This window comes from Squalius cephalus (genome assembly GCF_949319135.1).
Source record: "Squalius cephalus genome assembly, chromosome: 12".
NCBI lineage: Eukaryota > Metazoa > Chordata > Actinopteri > Cypriniformes > Leuciscidae > Squalius > Squalius cephalus.
The window spans coordinates 33,521,025-33,541,868 of NC_137133.1; the positions used below are offsets into that span (position 1 = coordinate 33,521,025).

The window sequence follows — 20,844 nt, forward strand, 5'->3', positions numbered from 1 at the left end:
AACCCTCATTTGTTAATCAGATGAATTACCATTTACTCAGAGCTTCAAATGAACAAGGGTTTCTATTTACTAATTCGTTGTTAGGCATCAGGAGTATGTTTGTGTTTGTAAGACTGCGATTTTATCTCTGCTATTTGTGACAATCAGTTGTACTGATCTTTTGTGGTAACAACGACATAAATCATCAGTGATGTCAGTGATACTTTACATTTTAACCACAACATGGGAGAAAATGTCCCGGTTAGTCACTGTAAATAATGTAAAAAGTTACAAACTACTACATTTCCTAAGTTTAAAAAATCCTATTGATACAATTTCACAAAATATAATGAAAATAAAAATAAATAAAAAAAATGAATGCAAACGGCAAACCAAATATATTTCTTTGTAAATCTTTTTCAGGGAAAGTTTCTTGAAAGTCAGTTTCTTTCTTCAGTTCTTAAATGTGCTGACTACAAAAAAAGTTGAATATATATATATATATATATATATATATATATATATATATATATATATATAACAATTTGGCAGACCAAGTACAAGCAATAATGTAAAATGTAAACAATCTTTTTTTTTTTTTTTACTAAACACAAAACTGTCAAATAATATACCAACATGTCAAACCACTGTTATTTTAAATAATCATTCATATAAAACTGCAACATTTAAAATCCATGACTTGTGTCTATAGAACATTTTTGTATTTATATTTCCACTGTTACATTTATTATCACCTTATTTGCTTCTTTATCATGTTTGTTGATGCTTGTGTTCATATAATGATGCCTGTTCTCTTGTGCGTCATTGTCCAGTTGAATATAAACTTCATGTTTATGTTCAACTTTACAACATTAACCCCGGAAAGCCTGCCGAAACTCTTTGCTTATATAATCATCTAACAGTAAAGATTATGACGGTGTCCCGCTGTTCCCGCTGTTCTCCGTTAGCTGGTTTGCATGAAGAGATGTGGTTAACAAAAACAGAAAACCACAGCGGGAGGGAGGAAATGCTACATGCAAAATGAAGTTCCATCTATATCTGATGAAATGACACAAGTATTTGGAAAGACTCAACGTCTCTTCACCAGGTAAGAAGTTTGTTTCAGTTATATTAGTAAACGGAAAAAAACTGCGATTCAGAAAAATAAATGTTATGCTTTTGTACTACTCTTGAGATTTTGTATTGTGGCAGTGGCACTGCTGGTTGATAAAAGAAAATATATCTAAAAAATCTATTTGGATAAAAACATTTGCTAAATGTACCTCATGTTAATTTATCTATTTTAAATGCTTGACTCATTACATATCACTGAATCAGAGAATGTGATATTGCATTCTTTCTTTTTTTCATGGTATAAAAGCATTTAATTCTGATCCTTTAATCTGATTGGCTTTCCTAGAGGGATGATATTTAGTCCAATTGCACTGGAACATTTCATTGTATCACTTGCAGCAATAAAGTGAAAAGACTTAAAGTTCAATCAAAATGTAGAATTCACTTTCTAAAGAAAAAAAATGTTTTTTTCGTTGATGTTTTTAGAAAAATATACAGAAATACTTTGCTGTAAAGTATTTATTTTTATTAGTATTTTCTGTGAATGTGTGAGACTATTTGTGCTAAAAACCAGTGTGTTTATGATTACGAAAATAAATTAAAATAATAAGATAACAAATATTGCAATATCAAGCAGCATAAAGGACTGTTTTTGGACAGCTAAAATAACTTACGTAAGTATGTTACGAGGTGGTGATTTCGTATAAATTCGTATGACATGAATCATACATGAAGGTTACCCCCTTACCCCACTCCTATACATCCCGTCACTGGGACGTAAGCAGATTCTATGAAAACACACAAATGAGCCAACAATTCGCTAAAATGTAAAATAGTTACAAATTGACTGAGATTGTGTTTTCCATTACATAAAAAGGACAGGAAAGCATTGTGCTCTGCAACACAAAAGCTTCCATCTAAACATTTTATTACGTTCAGAGATTTTCCAAAATGTTTTTGCCAGTTGTTTTCATTTGCATTCGAGTTTAAAAGCAGAACACTGTGCATTTCATGTTTTACGCTTTTCTTCTTGCAGCTCTTCAGATGTTTTTGAGGAACTTGGAAATCCAGTCAGGGATGAAGTGGAATAACTGTGGTCTCCTGCTCATATCTGCCCTCTTCTGCATATGTGCTGGAAACGGAAACGGAAACGGAAACAGAAACAGACCCACAAATATCGACCTAAATGATGGGCCGGGCATCTTCATACTCGGTTCAGATGGTTTCAAGGGATACATGAAATCAGGTGATTCAAGCCAGACACGTTCATGAAATATGTTAATTAAAATATTGAATGTAGTGGGTAAATATTGCTATTATGTAGCAGGCCTAATTGTTTATTTATTATTAATATTGTTTATCATTTTTCATTTCCATAGGTAATTGCATTAAAAATAATTGGAACAAATTGGACCAATCTGCTCCTCTGTTCAGTCCTTCTGCATCTCCAGGTGAGGAGAAACCAAATGTAGTATAAGCACCATAGTATACTATAGAGAGAAACTTTCTACATACTTGTATAAACGTCCCTTGAAAAATGTATTTTGTTATGCCTGTCTTCATCTACAAAACTAAGAAAAAAGAAAACCAAAATCTTCTGTGATGTTAACAGTGTATAATAGGTCTAAAATCTCATTGTCATTAACTAAACATGCTTTAAAGTTTGCAGTGGTCAATACCGGACAGGAATAATCTTTAGAAGTTGCGATAAAATGGACAAATCCTTTCTTCCGTATTGTTACATACAGCAGTGGCCAAAAGGGATGTCCAGCCTTGGAAAATTGACGTCTTCACCCTTTATACAAATATAATGAATTTTTTTTAACAATGTAGTTGTGCTTGAATCAATTGTTTTAATTGTAATAACGCAATGAAAACGCCAAATTGTGTGGACATAATTTTTTGACCAGGCTGTCCAGGCAAAGAAATGATGAACACATGCAAAAAAAAAGAGAGAACCGAATATTAAATATTAATGACTAATTGTGTTGTACTGTATATGCTGTTTCGTGTGAGCATTTTTTGCATAGTAAAATAAAAACTGTAGCTATAGTTTACCCTTTTTTTGCCAAATAATTTTTGTCTTATAAAAACCTTAAACAAATGTATCGTTTTGTTCTTCCCTCATATTTAAAATATAAAAAAATATTGAATATTTTCCTCATACTTTGATGGCTTAATCGAGCTCCAGGCATCAGTTTTGGCCACTACTGTAGATCTGAGTGTAATGGATTATTAAAAAAAAGAAATTTTACAGTCTAAGAAAAAAAGGTTCAGTTGGTTCCCATATAGAACCCTAGGGTTATTGACTAAATTTTAAATAACCCTTTATGCCAAAAGGGCGAATTTGAATTTGATGGCCAGTTTAACATGTTCTTTTTTTTTTTGTATGTGTCTTTCAGCTGACAAACTTTGCAACATCTCTGTTTATTCATACAGAAACCTTAGCATCGGTGAGTCTGAACGTATTTGGGCTTTTTCCTGTTTTTTTATTTTTATTGATTTTTTTATGAACTGCTTTGCACCACTATCTATAATGAAAACCTGTGAATTTTCTTTGTAAAATCGTATGATTTGTTATTTATATTTATTACATGGCTCGGCTGAATTCCAATGTAGAATGCGGTCTGTTATTTCTTGTTATACTACAGGGCCGTTGAATGCTTGAATCTGATTGGTTGACGAACGTTCTAAAGGTGTGCATTATTTTCAGGGAAACGCACGGCTAAAGTAGTTCCAGGCAGGTCTTGACCGCATTACAGTTCCATATCACTTCGCGTAGTTAACCGTAATAACGGAAAATAGTATACAATTCATAACAAGAAAAAGCATTTAGCCCCATGTGCTTGATCTGCAATTTTCAATGTCTAGCTTCACAATCAATAGAAACATGCAGTTTAATTTTAATAAATAAAGTATATAGTCCTATCTATATTATAATCAATAGAAAATTAAACTGAATATAGGCTAAATAAATGGATAGTCCTGCAGTACGGATTTTTATTGCAGATAATAACAAATAAATAATTATTGATAGGCCCACTTGTTAAAAGGGATTTGTGTTTCATTTATTTGGCTATGGAAGAAAAACAATGTCAAATGTTTTTGAAATAAAAAGCCTGTTGAATTGCACTACTTGAAAAACAAATAGGCCTTACATTAACCATGCTTGCTTTTTAATGCATTGTATTTTTAGGGCTTGCATTTGTATGGGCTGAAATTCAACATGGTTGAATATTTAAGCTGTTAATATTTCAATTAAAAACATTTCAAACACATTTTCATTATTAAAAATTCAATAATTAATATTCACCTTTTATATTTCACTTCCAAAATATTCAAACTGTTTAAAAATACAACCTATAATATTCAACAGGCGATTTTCGGTCCATTTTATTTCGCTTTGCAAATTCGCTTCCACAAATTCAGTTGGTCAAATTCGACAGTAAATTCAACATTGACATCCAGGAACTGCAGGAAAAGCAGTAGATTACCGAGATACTCTCCATCTGCTGTTAGTCGGCCTCACCAGCAGGAGGTGCAAAAGCGCGCTGTTGACGAAGACCAGCAACAGTTAGAGCAAGCCATTCATTCATAAAACTCATTTAACAGCAATGCAAGTGTATTTGTGATTATTATGACGGCGGTTTTATGTTAAATTCAGTGTCTTCACGGTTACTTTTCCTGTGTAGCCTACATGCATCTTTCTTTACCTTGAACAAGATTCCAGGACCATAATGTTATTCCCCGGTGCGGATATACAGATCCAATGTTACATTTTTGAGGTTGGCATATATTTCTCTTGGTTGTTTAGTTGCCTTAACTTTATATTGTGGCGATGTGCTGCATGCAAGCTAGGGTTTCCCTCAATACTTAAAGATTCCCCTGCTGGACATATAAAACGCTTAACGTAGCTAATAACTAATACAGTGATATTAAAAACCAAACGCAAGTCCAGCTCCAGATGGACTCAGAATAACGCGCAAAGTTTAATGCTGAGTGTTTCCCAGTGATAGACGTTCGCACATTTAGGGACCGTCTCTAAAGTGTATACGACTTTGGTATACACGTTTCTAACTTCAATAGCATTTGAATAGAACGATTTACAGTCATAAAACCAACTGTAAAGTGTTCATGTAGTGTCAGGCATAATGCGCACCCTTTGGATTTTTGATATTTATTCAAATAAATGTAAGTGTGCTATTGAAGTTAGAAACGTGTATGTCAATGTTGTATGCAACTTTGGAGACGGTCCCTAAATGTGCGAATGTCCAATGTCAAGTCAATTTTACATTTATTTAGTCATTTAGCAGACGCTTTTATCCAAAGCGATTTACAGTTCAACTAACAATAGGAGGACAACAATATGCAAGTGCTATGACTCTTCCCAGTTTAAACTAATGCAATACACGTACCAGGCATAGCCTACTATACTATACTACTATTCTATACTATATATATATATAGAGAGAGAGAGAGAGAGAGAGAGAGAGAGAGAGAGAGAGAGAGAAGAGAAAGTGTTATTTAATTGATCAAGTGTTGATTTTGTGCCAGTATATCACGAAACGCTCTGCATGAAACTTTGTGCGTTAAGTTCATAGTCCATCTGCTTGCCTGTAGCCTATAGTAGCCTACAGCCTACATTCCCAATAAGGTGCGAGTTTTGTATTTCATATCACTGTATTAGTCCATAAAGCTACGTTAAGCGTTTTGTCCCGAGACGGAAGGAGAATCCTTGAGTATTCGTATCAGGGAAACCGATATAATCCTGTTCATGGTAGAGAAAGCTGACATGTAGGCTACACAGGGAAAGTAATAATGAAGTTATTGAATGAAACATAAAACACACCTTTTGTGTCTTTATCATCTTTTCCGCATATATACTGACACGGATAATCATTTTCATTTTATGAATGAATGGCTTGCTCTTCTAACTGTTGCTGGTCTTCGTCGACAACACGCGCTTTTGCACCCCCTGCTGGTGGGATTAACTAACAGCAGATGAAGAGTATGCTCGGTAATCTATTGCTTTTCCTGCGGTTCCGTTGAATTTACTGTTGAATTTGAACCACTGAATTTGTGGAAGCGAATTTGCAAAGCGAAATAAAATGGACCGAAAAATGCCTGTTGAATATTATAGGTTGTATTTTTAAACAGTTTGAATATTTTGGAAGTGAAATATGAAAGGTGAATATGGATTATTGAATTTTTAATAATGGAAATGTGATTGAAATGTTTTTAATTGAAATATTCACAGCTTACATATTCAACCATGTTGAATTTCATTAAAATGCAAGCATGGTAAATGTAACGTTAAGCCCTATTTTTTTTTTTTTTTTTTTTCAAGTTGTGCAATTCAACAGGCTTTTTATTTCAAAAACATTTGACATTATTTTTCTTCCATATTTGGCTATAGTCTACTGTCATCTGTCAATGAAAAAAAAAAGAATGAACGAATTAATTAAAACGAATTAAATTAATTAATAAATAAATAATAATATTGACGCACATGCTTTTCTGTCTCATTATTGCAACATCTCGTCGATCTCTGTCGTCAATTATTCCTTACATAACAGACTGCTGCGAAGTATAACCAAGGGTGCAGGGATTTGTATTATTTTGAAGTACCCCCGGACGCCGCCATTGGCTAACGGAACCCCACCTGCAGTTAGCATGCCATTGACTCCCATTCATTTTGGCGTCACTTTGACAGCGAATAACTTCACATCTGAGGCGTTTAAAGACTCCATTTGTCCATTATTTATTTCTAAAGAAACACGAAAATGTATAAAAGGCTCCATTAACTTGTATCTTACGTTATGGCCCTGTAGAAGCAGTTTTTGTAAAAGTAGGCTAACGATTGCGTCACAGCCACGCGACTCTCTGTCGCACAGTAGGAAATTACCGTATGGACAGGAGGAGAAGCTCGCGGGCAATCGGGAGGACGTCGAGGCAAAATGACAAAGTAATTAATCAGAACACCTACAAAAAGTTTCTCCTGCTCCAAGATCATGGACAGCTCCTACTCACGCTCTCTGTCTCTGCAAGTTTCGGAAGGGAATGATTCAGATTTCTCTCGGCACAGCTACTAGAAGACAGACGGTTTGCTCACGTCACATCTACGTCGTCGAGCTCAGTTTGAGTCTGCGCAGTACGCTGGACCCCCAGGAAGTAAAAGTTTCTAATTGGCTTCACACTCCGTTGAATCCAATGGGGTCGCTGTGTCCATTTCTTTTACTGTCTATGAGTATAACAGACCGTTGCCATGAAAAACAGAGCGTTGCTATGGACGTGTAACGGACTATTTTCTTTAGCGGAAGCAATACAATCGTTTTTAAATCAATAAACTCCTTTTTAAATCAATATTTTGTGTCAAATTATTTATTTATTTTGTAGGTAGCCATGTAATAAGCGGGATAATGTATAGCGAGGCGGTTTTTATAGCGAATAACAACCCCTTCAGGCTGATTCAAGACCCCTCCGCTTCGCGTCGGGGTCCCGTTCAGCCTGTCGGACTCGGGGTTGTTATTCGCTATAACAACCGCTTCGCTATACATTATCCCTTACTTAGCCCAGAGTGACCTTGTTTTTTTTTAACCTGTTGTTTTGCAGAAAATATTTTGTCTTTATCTGGACACTATCTCACCATAAGCAGATCAATTAAATCCTCATTTGTCTGTTTAATAAATGGGACCTGCAATAATGGCACTTGGACAAACTGGATCACAGGAGGTGCATAAAGTATATTTAATTTTGCTTATATGTATTTGCTCTGCTTTTAGAAATATGATAACAATACAGAAAAAAAAATATTTACATGATAACCTCACTGAGCAAAGAATATCAGCTGAAGTTTACTTTACAAATGTAACTGTAGTCACATCGTCCACCTCCGAAATGTGGTTGAAAGTGTATAAGCTCAAACGCTTTGAACCCCTTTTACACCTGTGTTTAATTTCGTCCGCTTGTAATCGGATCAAAAATGCAGCCTTATATGTAAATTAGGCCTAAATGTCACATGCTGATTTCTTTCCTTGGATTATTACAAACCATTCAGTTTTGAAGTTTGTAAAACCTTGTAGTGTTGCTGGCTTTCTTCAGATTTCCTTAAATTACATTTATTCACTTGATAGTATCTGATAGTTAAGAACATATTTTTGTTCTCTTTATTGAAGGTTGTAATTGGACCCTCCAAAACGATATTGTTTTTGGAGACGGTAGTAAGTATTATCCCAACAAAGTCTAAATATTATATCAGTATTAAAGATGTATTAGAGTGACATCAGATGCTGTAAGCTGAATGATAAACTGCCCTGTTGTAAAAGAGTGACAAATTTGACATTTGAATGTTTCTTCCATCTTTATTATTTGCATGTTGTTTACACTTTGTAATATTGTTCTTTTGTGTGTTGTGTATGTAAGAGTGTAATATGACCTGTCTGGATCCCACAAAGGAATGTGAGAATGCAAAATATAAATCCAGCTGTAGGGGTAAGAACTTTGTGCAATATGCCTTTTTTTCTAAATCAGACATTTCTGCTTTAATCCCTTTTTGAACTGACTACAATTGTCACTAAATCACAGTGCTGTATTTAATGCTGTTTTTCATTCCATCTTCATTTGTTCACTTTTCATTTTTGTATTTTTACACAGATGATAATGGAGATGATAAAAATAAAATGAACACCATTGAGATCGATGGTAAAAAAGCAGATTGTTTTAAGTGTGGAAGTCCTTTTAATAATGTGCCACGAGTCCAAATACCCGACTCAGTATCAAGTGCATATAATAATAAAACAGCAATAGATGCTGGGGAAGCTGCGTAAGTACTTTTTAAATACACATGATTCATGCCTAGTAAGGTTTTAGTGGTAATATTAATTATATAGGTTTCAATTTATCAATTTACAAATTTATATTCAGAAAGTTTCCATCATAACGTCTCAGGTTGCGTATGCAACCCGGTTCCCTGAGAAGGGAAACAAGACGCTGTGTCTCCATAGACAGTATGTGTGTCTCTTGATATTGGCACTATTGGGAATGGCGTCAGCGTGACCAGTGTCTGAGGCACGTGTACACAAACGCCAATAATCACGTGCAGACTGCAGTTTATGACGTCACACGTGGAGTCACCTGAGTTACACATCATCAACTCTTTTGTCTGGAGGAAATGCGCAATCAAGCCCGAGGTATGGTTGTAAGCACAGGTGAGACCACCTGCAAGGCATTTCTGCCTGACGCACTTCCGCCAGTGCCTTATGGTCTGGCTGCAGGGTCGTCAGCCGGGAGCCACCCTTCACAGATGTTTCGCTCCTTTAATCTCGGAACACCTCTGGGTGGTGGAGCAGCGACAGGGACGTCTCCCTGCCGCCCCCTGCAGCCAGCCTTAGGATCCGTCTTTCCCCCAAGCCCTGTCTTTTCTACGAAGCCAGAGCCAAAAGCTCCCTTGCTCTGCCTCTTCTGCCAGCTCCTTGCGAACTCTCTCTAGTTTGGCACCTCTGATGCCAAGGGTCTTAAGGAGTCGCTGGATGGAGGTTCCAGTGAAGCCCCTGCAACCCACTTCCACTGGGTAGGTGTATGCTCTCCACCCAGCTTGTGCGCATGCAGCTGCCAGTTCTGCATACCTCTCCTTTTTTCTTTCGAAGGCGGCCTCCAGCCCATCCTCCCATGGCACGGTTAATTCGGCCATAACAACAGTCTTCGTGGCGATGGACCAAATTACGATGTCTGGCCGGAGGGAGGTTATTGCGATCTCCTGTGGGAACTTCAATTGGCGATCCAGGTCAGCTCTAAGGGCCCACTCCCCTCCAGGTGTCAGCAAGGACCTCTCTCTTACTGTGCTACTGAGTGCCTCTCCCCCTTGTCTAACAAACTGAATGGGCGGGTGTGATGTTAGTGGGCTGGCATGGTTCACTTCGAGCCTGCGTGCTTCGATGGCTTCTGCTAGCTTTTGCAGAACTCTATCGTGACGCCACCCGTAGCGCCCCTGGCTCAGCGCAGTCTTGCAGCTAGAGAGGATGTGCTGGAGGCTGGGACGTTGGTGGCCGCAAAGCTGGCAGGGCTCCTCTGTGCCGTACCAGCGGTGCAGATTTTGGGGACTTGGGAGAGTGTCATACGTGGCTCTGATCAAGAAACTTAGCCTTGCTTGGGGCAACTTCCATAGATCCGACCACGTGATGGACCTGTCGGTGACAGCCTCCCAGGTAGTCCATCTACCTTGCTGGGGTTGGGTAACTGCCATAACCTTGTAGCCCTCCTCTTCCCCCCTCCTGACTTCTGAAATCACAAGCTGTTTCCTTTCCTCCCTTGAGGCTTTCGACCATGGCTTGGATGGTGTTCGCCATCCAAGACCTGCCGTGCCATACTGCACCGCCCCTACGACCTCCTGGTGTTTCAGCCGGGTTATGGCCTGGTCTAATGCCTGTGAAGCATCCCATCTTCTTCCTGTTCTAACTTGGACTTTGGCACTCTGTACCGCTGGGTCAGGTGAATCTTTTAGTTCAAACAGCCCGAGGTATGGCAATAAGACGCATCATCTTGTTCCCTTTCTCAGTGAACTAGGTTGCATACACAACCTGAGACGTTCCCTTTCGAAGTGGAACTTTGCCGCTGAGCAAAGTTCGAGCGGTTAGAGCATTCACACTCAGGCCGAACGGTGCTCTGTGCAAGATACTTGTCCCTTGGGAGAAATTCAAGCAAGGACAGAGTTGTTACCGCAATTGCAATGAGCACACCCAGCTCCCTCGAGAGTCGAACACGCTCCAACAGACTCTTATCTTACACTCGCATACAAACAAGTGGCTCCTGAAAACAAAAAAACTGATGACGTGTAACTGGGGCACCCTTTTACACTCATGGGCGCTCTGCGTGTGACGTCATAGACAGCAGTCTGCCAATGATTATTGCCGTTTGTTTATACGTTCCCTCAGACACCGGTCACGCTAATGGCATTCTGCATCAATACCAAGACTCAGCATTGAAGTTCAACTTCGAAAGAGAACTTGCACCACTTAATATTGTAATTGAGGGATGTGCATGAGAACATGTTTTTTATTTAAAGTAAAGTTAAATCTAAATTAAAGCTTTAAATCTATATTTTTTCTTGTGTTTCATAATAAGCCATTCTATTTATCTCATCTAACCCTCTATGTGGTAGGCTACCTGCTGTCTTAGTGGCTGTAGATATAACCTTTTTTTTGGTTAAATCTTAAATTAGAGATATTGTGTCATCACAACAAAAAAAAACACAAATCATTCTCTTCCTTGTTCAGTGGGACCATGAAAAATCTCTCCAGCCTGCTGTCTTTCATGGGGAATTCATCCACAGCATCTATTTCCATGGGTAGCGTTGAAGGGGTTTTAAAGAAAATTCAAAGTGTGTCTGATGTCAAGGAGTCTGCTTTCATCTACTCTGCAGAAACTGGCATCAGAGTAAGTGTAAAGATAACAAACAAATAGCCTACACATCTTGTTTAACTTTGCATAAAAGTGGTCTTCAGTGCATAAAATAAGCATTGAAATCGCCTTATGTTTACAGGTTATAGATGATTTTTCCATACTGAAAGATTATCCCAACACTCTCACTATTCCAAAGGAAGCCACACTGCAAGCGTTCAACAAAAGTGCAGGAAATGCTTTTCTGGGTGTGTTCAGATTTCCCAACATGTCAAAGGTATAAAAGAAAACTTTGATTTTTCAATTCCTGTATACAGAAAAATGAAAGCTTAGGCCTGTTTCATGACGTACGCACAGGTAACACACAAGCATTAATGCTTAACTACAAAGGCTGTCTTGTGTTTTGTTTTCATACTGACAGAGTTTATGCTTATATAGAGTGTTATGTTTATATTGCAAAAGATATATGAAGGTTTACAGTGCAATCATGATATTGATTCTATCATGCTACACCTGGAAAACTAGGCTTTGTCAAGTTTTACGATGTCTTTAAATGATTTTAACTCGTGCGTCATAACAAAAGAAATGTTTTGGCTACTTTTAAATTAGTGATTTTAGTGAAACTAGACATTCTTGCAAACAGATTCATACAATATGTGGTTTAAAATAAAAATAAATTTTGTAGTCATACAAATCCTGAGTATCCTGTTTCACGAACAGTGTTCAGGACATTTTGACTATTGATATTGATCTTATTTAATCTATTTATTAATGAAAATTAATGTTTCTATATTGAAGCCTGTTTCTGTTTCTCTGCAATCAAAAATAATCCCATTTAATTTTTTATTAAAGGATGAAAACAACAGTACGGTTTTGGGGAATGAAGTTTATGCAATCGAAATGGGGATAAAAATTTCAAATCTGACTGAAAACATCAGTTTGGCCTTCAGCAATAAAGAGGTAATGTATGATGCATGGAAAAAAGTATTTTTTTAATATTCTAAATGAGTCTAAATCTTATTTTCTAAATCTCTTATTTATTTCTCTGCAGAACATGGTGGGAACTCCTGTCTGTCACTCATGGGATGGAAACGGTCTGTGATGCTTTTGTGTTTTTATATATTTAAATATTTTGAATTAAATGGAATATGGATATGAAAAATATCCATACAGTATATCAAGAATATATTATTCTTAATTATTTTAAATGAGTTAAAAAAAAACTAGAGCTTAATAAAACACTTTATTTAAATCTTAATGAAATCAGGGAATTGTCTATTGTGATTCGTATTCATAAATTAAAAATGAAATTTTATGAATATGAATCACATAAACTATGGTCCATTCCCTTGTTCCATTAAGATTTACACAAAATGTTTTATTAAGCTCTATTTTTTTTTACTCTTTTAAAATTCTTAATTCATAATATGAATAATATGTAATCTTAAAAGAAAAATGCTTAAAAAAAAAATTGAGTGTAGAAATATAGAGAACTAGTTAAGAGTCCGAATACTTCAAGCCATGCTTTGGAGCATGAATGTCGATTTCTAATCATAAATCAGCCATGATGTCAATTAGCATTCATTAACTCTCTCTAAATCAACTCAAAACTAACCAGTCCCTCCTTTTCACATAGGAAATAAGCCAAACTGGACATCTGAAGGGTGTACTACTGTTTATGATGGACAAAATATAACATGTAATTGCAACCACTTGACTTTCTTCGCTGTGCTTATGGTAGGTTCTCCGTTTCCTTCTGGAATCTGTGAAGTTTGACTCAGATTATAAATTCTCTACTGCCCCCTTCAGATTTATGTTTATTTATTTCACTACATTTTGTGGTATTGCAAACGTTCAGACAGACCTGTGTAACTGAACAATGTTTTAATACAGGCTCCTCCAGAAACCATTTCCCAAAGTGACCTTTACGCTCTCACCTACATCACGTACATCGGCTGCGGCCTCTCCATGTTTTTCCTGGGAGTCGGATTATTTATTCACTTCCTCTTAAGGTGAGACATGAGTCTCTGTACCACTGTTCACAAATGTGAGATCCCCAATATGATCTCATCAATCGACAGCATTTGTGGCGTACTGCTGATTACAAAATAATCTTACAAAAAATCATGTTTCCTCTAAATTTCTTGAAAGTGCACCTATTATGATTTTTAGGTATTATCTTTCATGTAATGTGTAATATAGCAGAGAAGGGAAGGGTTTAGAGAGACTGAATCCGTTATCAAACCATTTCAGACTCTGTGAGAAAACTTGATGCTGAAATGTATATTACAAGAAAATTAAAGTGTTTTTTGACCTTGGATTGTAAAATTTAAAATGTTACACTGAAGCACTGACAATTGAAGTGAATGGGGTGAAAGTAAATGTATTTTTTGAGCTATAAAGTTGTTCTCTGCATTTTAAGTGTTGCATTGTCATGGCAATGAAGCCACAAACTTGCATATAACTTTACCCAGAAAAGATTAATAAGCAATTTTGTTTACACTAACATCATGTTAACACGCATGTTGTTTACATCTTGTAAACACTGAGTATTTTAACATTAACAGATTGGCCCCATTCACTGGGAAATTAATCCATTTTAATCAACAACATGCCACAAGTGCTGTGAATTGAGCTTGACTTGTACTAAATTCAGAATATGGTGGGTTGCACAAATTAAGGGTTAAAGCAGAAGTATGTCATTTGGATGCAGCATAAACTAACCTGCTGTTAAATTAAAACCAGGATCAAAGATTTAAATTAAAGTTAATCCTTAGTTCTGCAACTCACCCTGAAACATTTTTAATTCACAAAGCACGGAGCCAAAATGCTAATTTCGTTTATGCATTTTAAATTTCAGGAAATCGAAGGCCACTAATTCAGCCCACGTGCTGATGAATCTCTTTTTTGCGCTGTTTCTGCTCAACCTGTCCTTCCTGTCTAATGAATATGTTGCACGTGCGAATAGCCACAGCGCCTGCAAGGTCATGGCTGGATTCATGCACTACAGCTTGCTGGCCAGTTTCTCCTGGTTTGCGGTGGAGGCTTTACACCTCTGCCTGCAAATGGCCAAACACTCAGTGGTCATCAAACATTACATCCTCAAGATCTCTGTGGCTGGGTGGGGTGAGTTCAAAAACCTTTACATATGCATGCTGAATTATGTGGCCTTTGATCAGATGCATCATTTTGACTGGCAAAATTCCCATAAACTTAAAGGCTTTTGACGTGGGCCAGTAAGCAACCACTCAGACTACATCCTGGCATCATCATCATCATCCTGAGAGATAAAATGCTCATAGAATTCATGTCATATGTACAGATAAAATACTAAATCTGATCTAGATCTAAGGTCTGATCTAATCCTCTATCCAGACTATTGATTCTTATACCACAATTGCATTGTCAACTATTTGTTTCAGCTCCTCCTGCTGTTATTGTCAGTATCATTTTCATCCTTGGCAAATATGGTGAACAGACCATACAGACGGATGCAAGCAATGTAACCATGTAAGTAGACCCAAAAATATGATGAGACATTATTCTTAAAATATAATGGCAGCCACACTGCATGAAAACCTACACTCTTAAAAAAATGATGTATGATGATTCCATGAAGAACCTTTAACATCTCTCAGAAAAGATGATGAGGACGTTGAAGATCTCAAAACTGAAGTTTATTACAGCATAGCAGTGGCAAAGTAAACAAAGCACCTTGGGTTCACCGGCTTCAGAATGAACCCAGAACATCCAAATCCCAAACCATTTATCCTGTTACAGTTTACCACTCTTGATGTAATTAAAGTTGTGGTCTGTATGTTAATGAAGTTGAGAAACCCCATTGTCTGAGATGTTTCTCGGTGTCCCACACCCATTTCAATCTACAATTGATGACCATTTTCTCAGGATGTGATCAACCCAAGCGGTGCAGAAACAATATAACTGTTGACTTTATTCTTCTCTATGATAATTAAGCCATTTTAGGGATCCCATACACAAAAGAAATATATTTGAAATATATTTTCAGGATATATTTTGGAATATATGCAAATATTTGAAATTGGCCCAATAAATATATTTCATACTTATATTTCATATATTTTTGTTACAGTGCTATGCATAAGTTTAGACACCCATACTAAAGTTGACTAAAAAGAGGAATAAAAAATCATCTTTTGGAAACTGAACTTAATGCCTTAATTTAAAAAATTAGGAAAAATCCAACCTTTAAGGACACCAATTTTCTTTGTGAATGAATAATGTATCGTAAATAAATAAATGTTCTTCCTTAAAATACAGGGTGCATAAGTTTGGACACCCCTATGTTAAATTCCCATAGAGGCAGGCAGAGTTTTATTTTTAAAGGCCAGTTACTTCATGGATCCAGGATAATATGCATCCTGATAAAGTTCCCTTGGCCTTTGGAATTAAAATAGCCCCACATCATCACATAGCCTTCACCATACCTAGAGACTGGCATGGTTTTATTTCAGTTAGCCTAATAGCTAGTTTGATTTGCATTGAGAGATGATCTTATGGAAAGTACTCCATGCCAAACTCTAGGTATGGTGAAGGCTATGTGATGATGTGGGGCTATTTTAATTCCAAAGGCCAAGGGAACTTTATCAGGATGCATAGTATCCTAAAAAAAAAATTTTTTTTTAAATACTTAAAAATAAAACTCTGCCTGCCTCTATGGGAATTTAACATAGGGGTGTCCAAACTTATGCACCCTGTATTTTAAGGAAGAACATTTATTTATTTACGATACATTATTCATTCACAAAGAAAATTGGTGTCCTTAAAGGTTGGATTTTTCCTAATTTTTTAAATTAAGGCATTAAGTTCAGTTTCCAAAAGATGATTTTTTATTCCTCTTTTTAGTCAACTTTAGCATGGGTGTCTAAACTTATGCATAGCACTGTATATTTCAGAATATGTTTCAATGTATTTTTTTCTGTATGGGTCCCCAAAAGTGTCAAAAATATATGTGGCATATATTCCAAATACATTGAAATATATTCAGAAATATATTTATTGGGCCAATTTCAAATATTTGCATATATTCCAAAATATATCCTGAAAATATATTTCAAATATACTTTGGAGTGGAATCTGGATCAAATAAGACTACAATTTCTTACACATCCATGGAACCCAAAAGATTCTTCATAGTGGAAACAGTTTCTTTAGATTATTAAAATGTTCTTCTCACTAAGAAAAAAAAAATCTAGAACATTCACTGAAAGGTTTTATGGGGAACCAAAAATGTATCTTCACATCATTGCACAAACCCTCTTTTGGAACCTTATTTTTTAAGAGTATATTTTTACTGTGTGAGAAAAATGTCAAACAATATATATATATATATATATATATATATATATATATATATATATATATATGTGTGTGTGTGTTTTCCTGCTGGAAGTGGTTACACTGACTGTGGTCATAAAGGGATAGACATGGTCAGCAACAATACTCAGATAGGCTGTGGCATTTACACGGTGCTCAGTTGGTACTAAGAAGCTCAAAGTGTGCCAAGAAAATACCCATTACACCAGCAGCCTGAACCGCTGATACGAGGCAGGATGGATCCATGCTTTCATGTTGTTTACACCAAATTCTGACCCCTACGATATGAATGTCGCAGCAGAAATCGAGACTCATCAGAACAGGCAACGTTTTTCCAATCTTCTATTGTCCAGTTTTGTTGAGCCTGTGTGAATGAATTGTCTCCTCAGTTTGCTGTTCTCAGCTGACAGGAGTGTAACCGGTGTGTTTACATTTACATTTACATTTTACATTTATTCATTTAGCAGACGCTTTTATCCAAAGTGACTTACAAATGAGAACAATAGAAGCAGTTAAACTAACAGGACAACGATATGCAAGTGCTATGACCCTTCCCAGTTTAATCTAACGCAGTAAAAAAAAAAAAAAATTTAAACGTTTTATTATAGAATAGAATAGTAGAGAAAGTGTTAGTATTACTGGATCAAGCGCTCTGTAAACCCTAGAGATGGTTGTGCGTGAAAAATCCCAGTAACTGAGCAGTTTCTGCAATACTCAGGCCAGCCCGTCTGGCACCAACAACCATGCCACGTTCAAACTCACTTAAATCACCTTTCTTCCTCATTCTGATGCTCAGTTTGAACTTCAGCAGATCGTCTTGATCATGTCTACATGCCTAAATGCATCGAGTTGCTGCCATGTGATTGGCTGATTAGATATTTGTGTTAATGAGCAGTTAAACAGGTGTACTTAAAAAAGTGGAACAATATTTACTTTCTATTAAGTTGAGGAAGTATTGCTTTTCTACTCACTTTTAGAATAATTATAGATGAGTAAACTTTTAAAATAAAAATCAGATTTGGTTTAAATTTAGTCAATAAAATAAACTTTGTGGGTGTGAAAAATAATGGTCAGTAATCAAATTTAGATATTTTTCATGATTCACTTGACATATAGTACATCACATTATGGAAGTATATAGTAAGTAGTTATGAGAATTTACAAACAGATGTCATTTTGTCAACTTTAACCATCTGCACTATTTTCCCTGCAGGTGCTGGATTTTAGACAACACTGTCCACTACGTCGTGAACATCGGTTATTACTGCTTCGTCTTCATCTTCACCTCTTGCACCTGCATCGTGGTGCTGCGATGGCTCTCCATGCTGAAGGTGAGCAAGTTTAACAAAGCTGGAGCGGTGAAACGCTCAGGAACCGCCTCCTTTGACATCAACACCATCCTGGGCCTCTGCTGTATGCTGGGACTCACCTGGAGCTTCACTTTCTTCAGCTACGGAAGTCTGAGGCTGCCCTCGTACTACATATTCACCATACTAAACTCCTTCCAAGGTGAGAGCTTTTCTGCTGAACATTTAAATGCATATATTGCATACATTTCTCAGAGTCTGAAAACAGTTTGTTCAAAGATTCAGGTCTCTCTAAGCCAAGCCCCGCCTTTCCGTGAGACTACACTGCTCTGATTGGTCAGATGGCTCAGTCTGTTGTGATTGGTCTACCAGTAAAAGTGCATGTCGGAAACCAACCGTTCATTTCCATATCTGAATTTCAGCTCTTCCTCAGCGCTTGATACACAGTGATACGACAATGGCGTCGTTTTTTCCTTATTGATTCCAGCGCAAGTCCTCATCCTTTTGAAGTGCAGCATAGATTAGCTTAAAACAGCGTCTTCCCAACAAGTCGACACACAAACCAAACTCGTCCAGTCTCAGCTCAGTGTTTGAGGGTCAAAGTAGACATCGTTCACAGGCAGCCAATGAAGACCATATGCGGGCATTATGCAAATTTCTTACATTGTTTCATAGGTATGTAACAGGAAGTGAGACTGGAATTACTGACGACTCGTTTCAGCACTTCAGAATCTGGTCTTTCTTTTGGAAGACAAAAATTTATTTGTCATGCACTTTGATCTTTAAAACTTTGCAGACGTTTTACATTTTACCACTATATTACACTCTACATGAAAGGTAATATTCAAAAAAGAATAATAGACGCACTTTAAAATGATAATTTTAACAACATTTAGCATATAGACAATCTCAAAGCTGAAAGACATGGGCTAAGTTTAACTGTAGAGCTCTTAAACATTAGATTAAATTATATTACCATTATATTATAATGTATTACCAGTATATTATATTTTATTAATTATATTATAGTCCAGTAGTGGCCGTAAATGGTTCTTTAAAACTGAGTCAAAACCGTCTATAGAGAAACCCATTTAACCTTTTTTTTTCTAAGAGTGTAAATATGACTTTTTTAACAATCCATTAGACTTGGATCCACAAAAGGATATTTGTTTTTAATGGCCCTGCAAGTTTGATTAAACCATCAAAATATGAGGAAAATATTTTATATTTTTTTGAATAGTTTAAATGTGAGGGGAGAACAATATTTTGTTCTTTGCCTGGTTTCTTGTTATGCTCTGCCTGGATTTACTTTGTCTGTTTTGTTAATAATAAATGTCAAACTGCACCTGGATCCAATACCCTGTCTTTACTGAAACAAATAGTACGTTTCCTGTGAAAAGTTTCCTTTTTAAGCATTTTTTTTTTTTTTTTTTTTTTTTTTGCATGGTAAATTAAAATGCTTAAAGGAAAATTTTCACAGGAAATTTACTTACATTGTAAGGTTATATATATGTATATATGTAAGTATATATATATTCAAGGGGAATGCAAGACAGGAATCATGACATACGCAATATGCTCACAAAATCTTTAACACATTTTTAAAAATATTTGGATAAAGGGTGAAGATGTTAGTTTTCATAGGCCGGCCAGGCATGTTATATTATAAATACACTTTAAAAAACGAAACAAAATCCCTGTTCACAGCATGTTTGTGGGAAAATGTCTTCTGGAATTATGTCTGCTGACCCATTATTCTAATATACTATAAAACATGCATAATATGCATATAAACATGCAACATTCATCTTGTATTAAATGCTTGTTTTTTTAGGATTCTTCTTGTTCATATATTACATGAAAACGAGCAGCCTCTTTGGAGACTCGGCGACTAAAGAAGACAGCGACATTACTGAAGACACCAACACAGAAAACCCATACGATAACCAACTACAAACACCCGCCAAAAAGATCATCTGAATGTCTTCTGTATCTGTGCATTTGAGATGTCATATCTGTCTATAGATACCTTACATTCATTTGCAGTATTATAGTCAATTCAATGCAAATTTCCTCTGCAACATATGTAGCTATTTCTGATTTCTGAATTTTTAAGAGTTTGAATTGAATTGCTGACGGCACACAGGGAGTTAAATTTACAGGAAGAGAAATTCGCTTTATTGCATCCTGTTTGCTACCTCAATTACAATTTAGGAACTAAACTGGAGTTTTATAGACGTTCCCAATTTAGTTCTGAATGGGGCACAACCCTGCTGAATAATAATATAATATTCATCTCCTACAGTATGTTTCTTTTTCATGACTGCACTTAAACATTTTCTTAGAGAGACTGCTAGAAAAGTAGCAGGTTTTAATTATAATACAATACTACTGATGTACTTGTTTTACGCTGTATATTATCTTTTGCATGTTTATTTTCTGGGGCAAGGTGAATACTGTACTATAATAGTAGTAGGACATTTTTATGATTTTTAATCAGACTTTAGAACTTAAGACCTCTTGTTAGTGGCTTTGGATTAAAGTGTCCGCTAAATGTATAAATGTAGAAATGCAGACAATAGGTTGCTATATTTTCAGTCTTTCACACATTAGCTATTGATATTGGTAGGTATACACAGCCCTACATGTTTAACTTTCTGTGATGCCTTTGCCTGTGTTTGTGCTAACATGTTTTACTGATGATCAGAAACATAAACCCTGAAAAAAATAATTA

At 36.2% G+C, this 20,844-nt stretch overlaps 1 protein-coding gene across 1 annotated transcript; it reads left to right on the top strand.

Moving 5' to 3' along the window:
* Positions 1–947: 947 nt before the first annotated feature.
* Positions 948–20,831, top strand: adgrg11 (adhesion G protein-coupled receptor G11). Its single transcript, XM_079887951.1, has 18 exons — positions 948–1,087; positions 2,090–2,299; positions 2,433–2,504; positions 3,456–3,506; positions 7,666–7,785; positions 8,229–8,273; positions 8,476–8,544; positions 8,707–8,875; positions 11,325–11,484; positions 11,591–11,725; positions 12,301–12,408; positions 12,500–12,542; positions 13,085–13,185; positions 13,342–13,460; positions 14,309–14,574; positions 14,871–14,958; positions 18,017–18,312; positions 19,945–20,831. The coding sequence occupies exons 2-18, from the start codon at positions 2,098–2,100 to the stop codon at positions 20,088–20,090; spliced, it is 2,190 nt and encodes a 729-aa protein (XP_079744077.1). The 5' UTR covers positions 948–1,087; positions 2,090–2,097; the 3' UTR covers positions 20,091–20,831.
* The last annotated feature ends 13 nt before the right edge of the window (positions 20,832–20,844 follow it).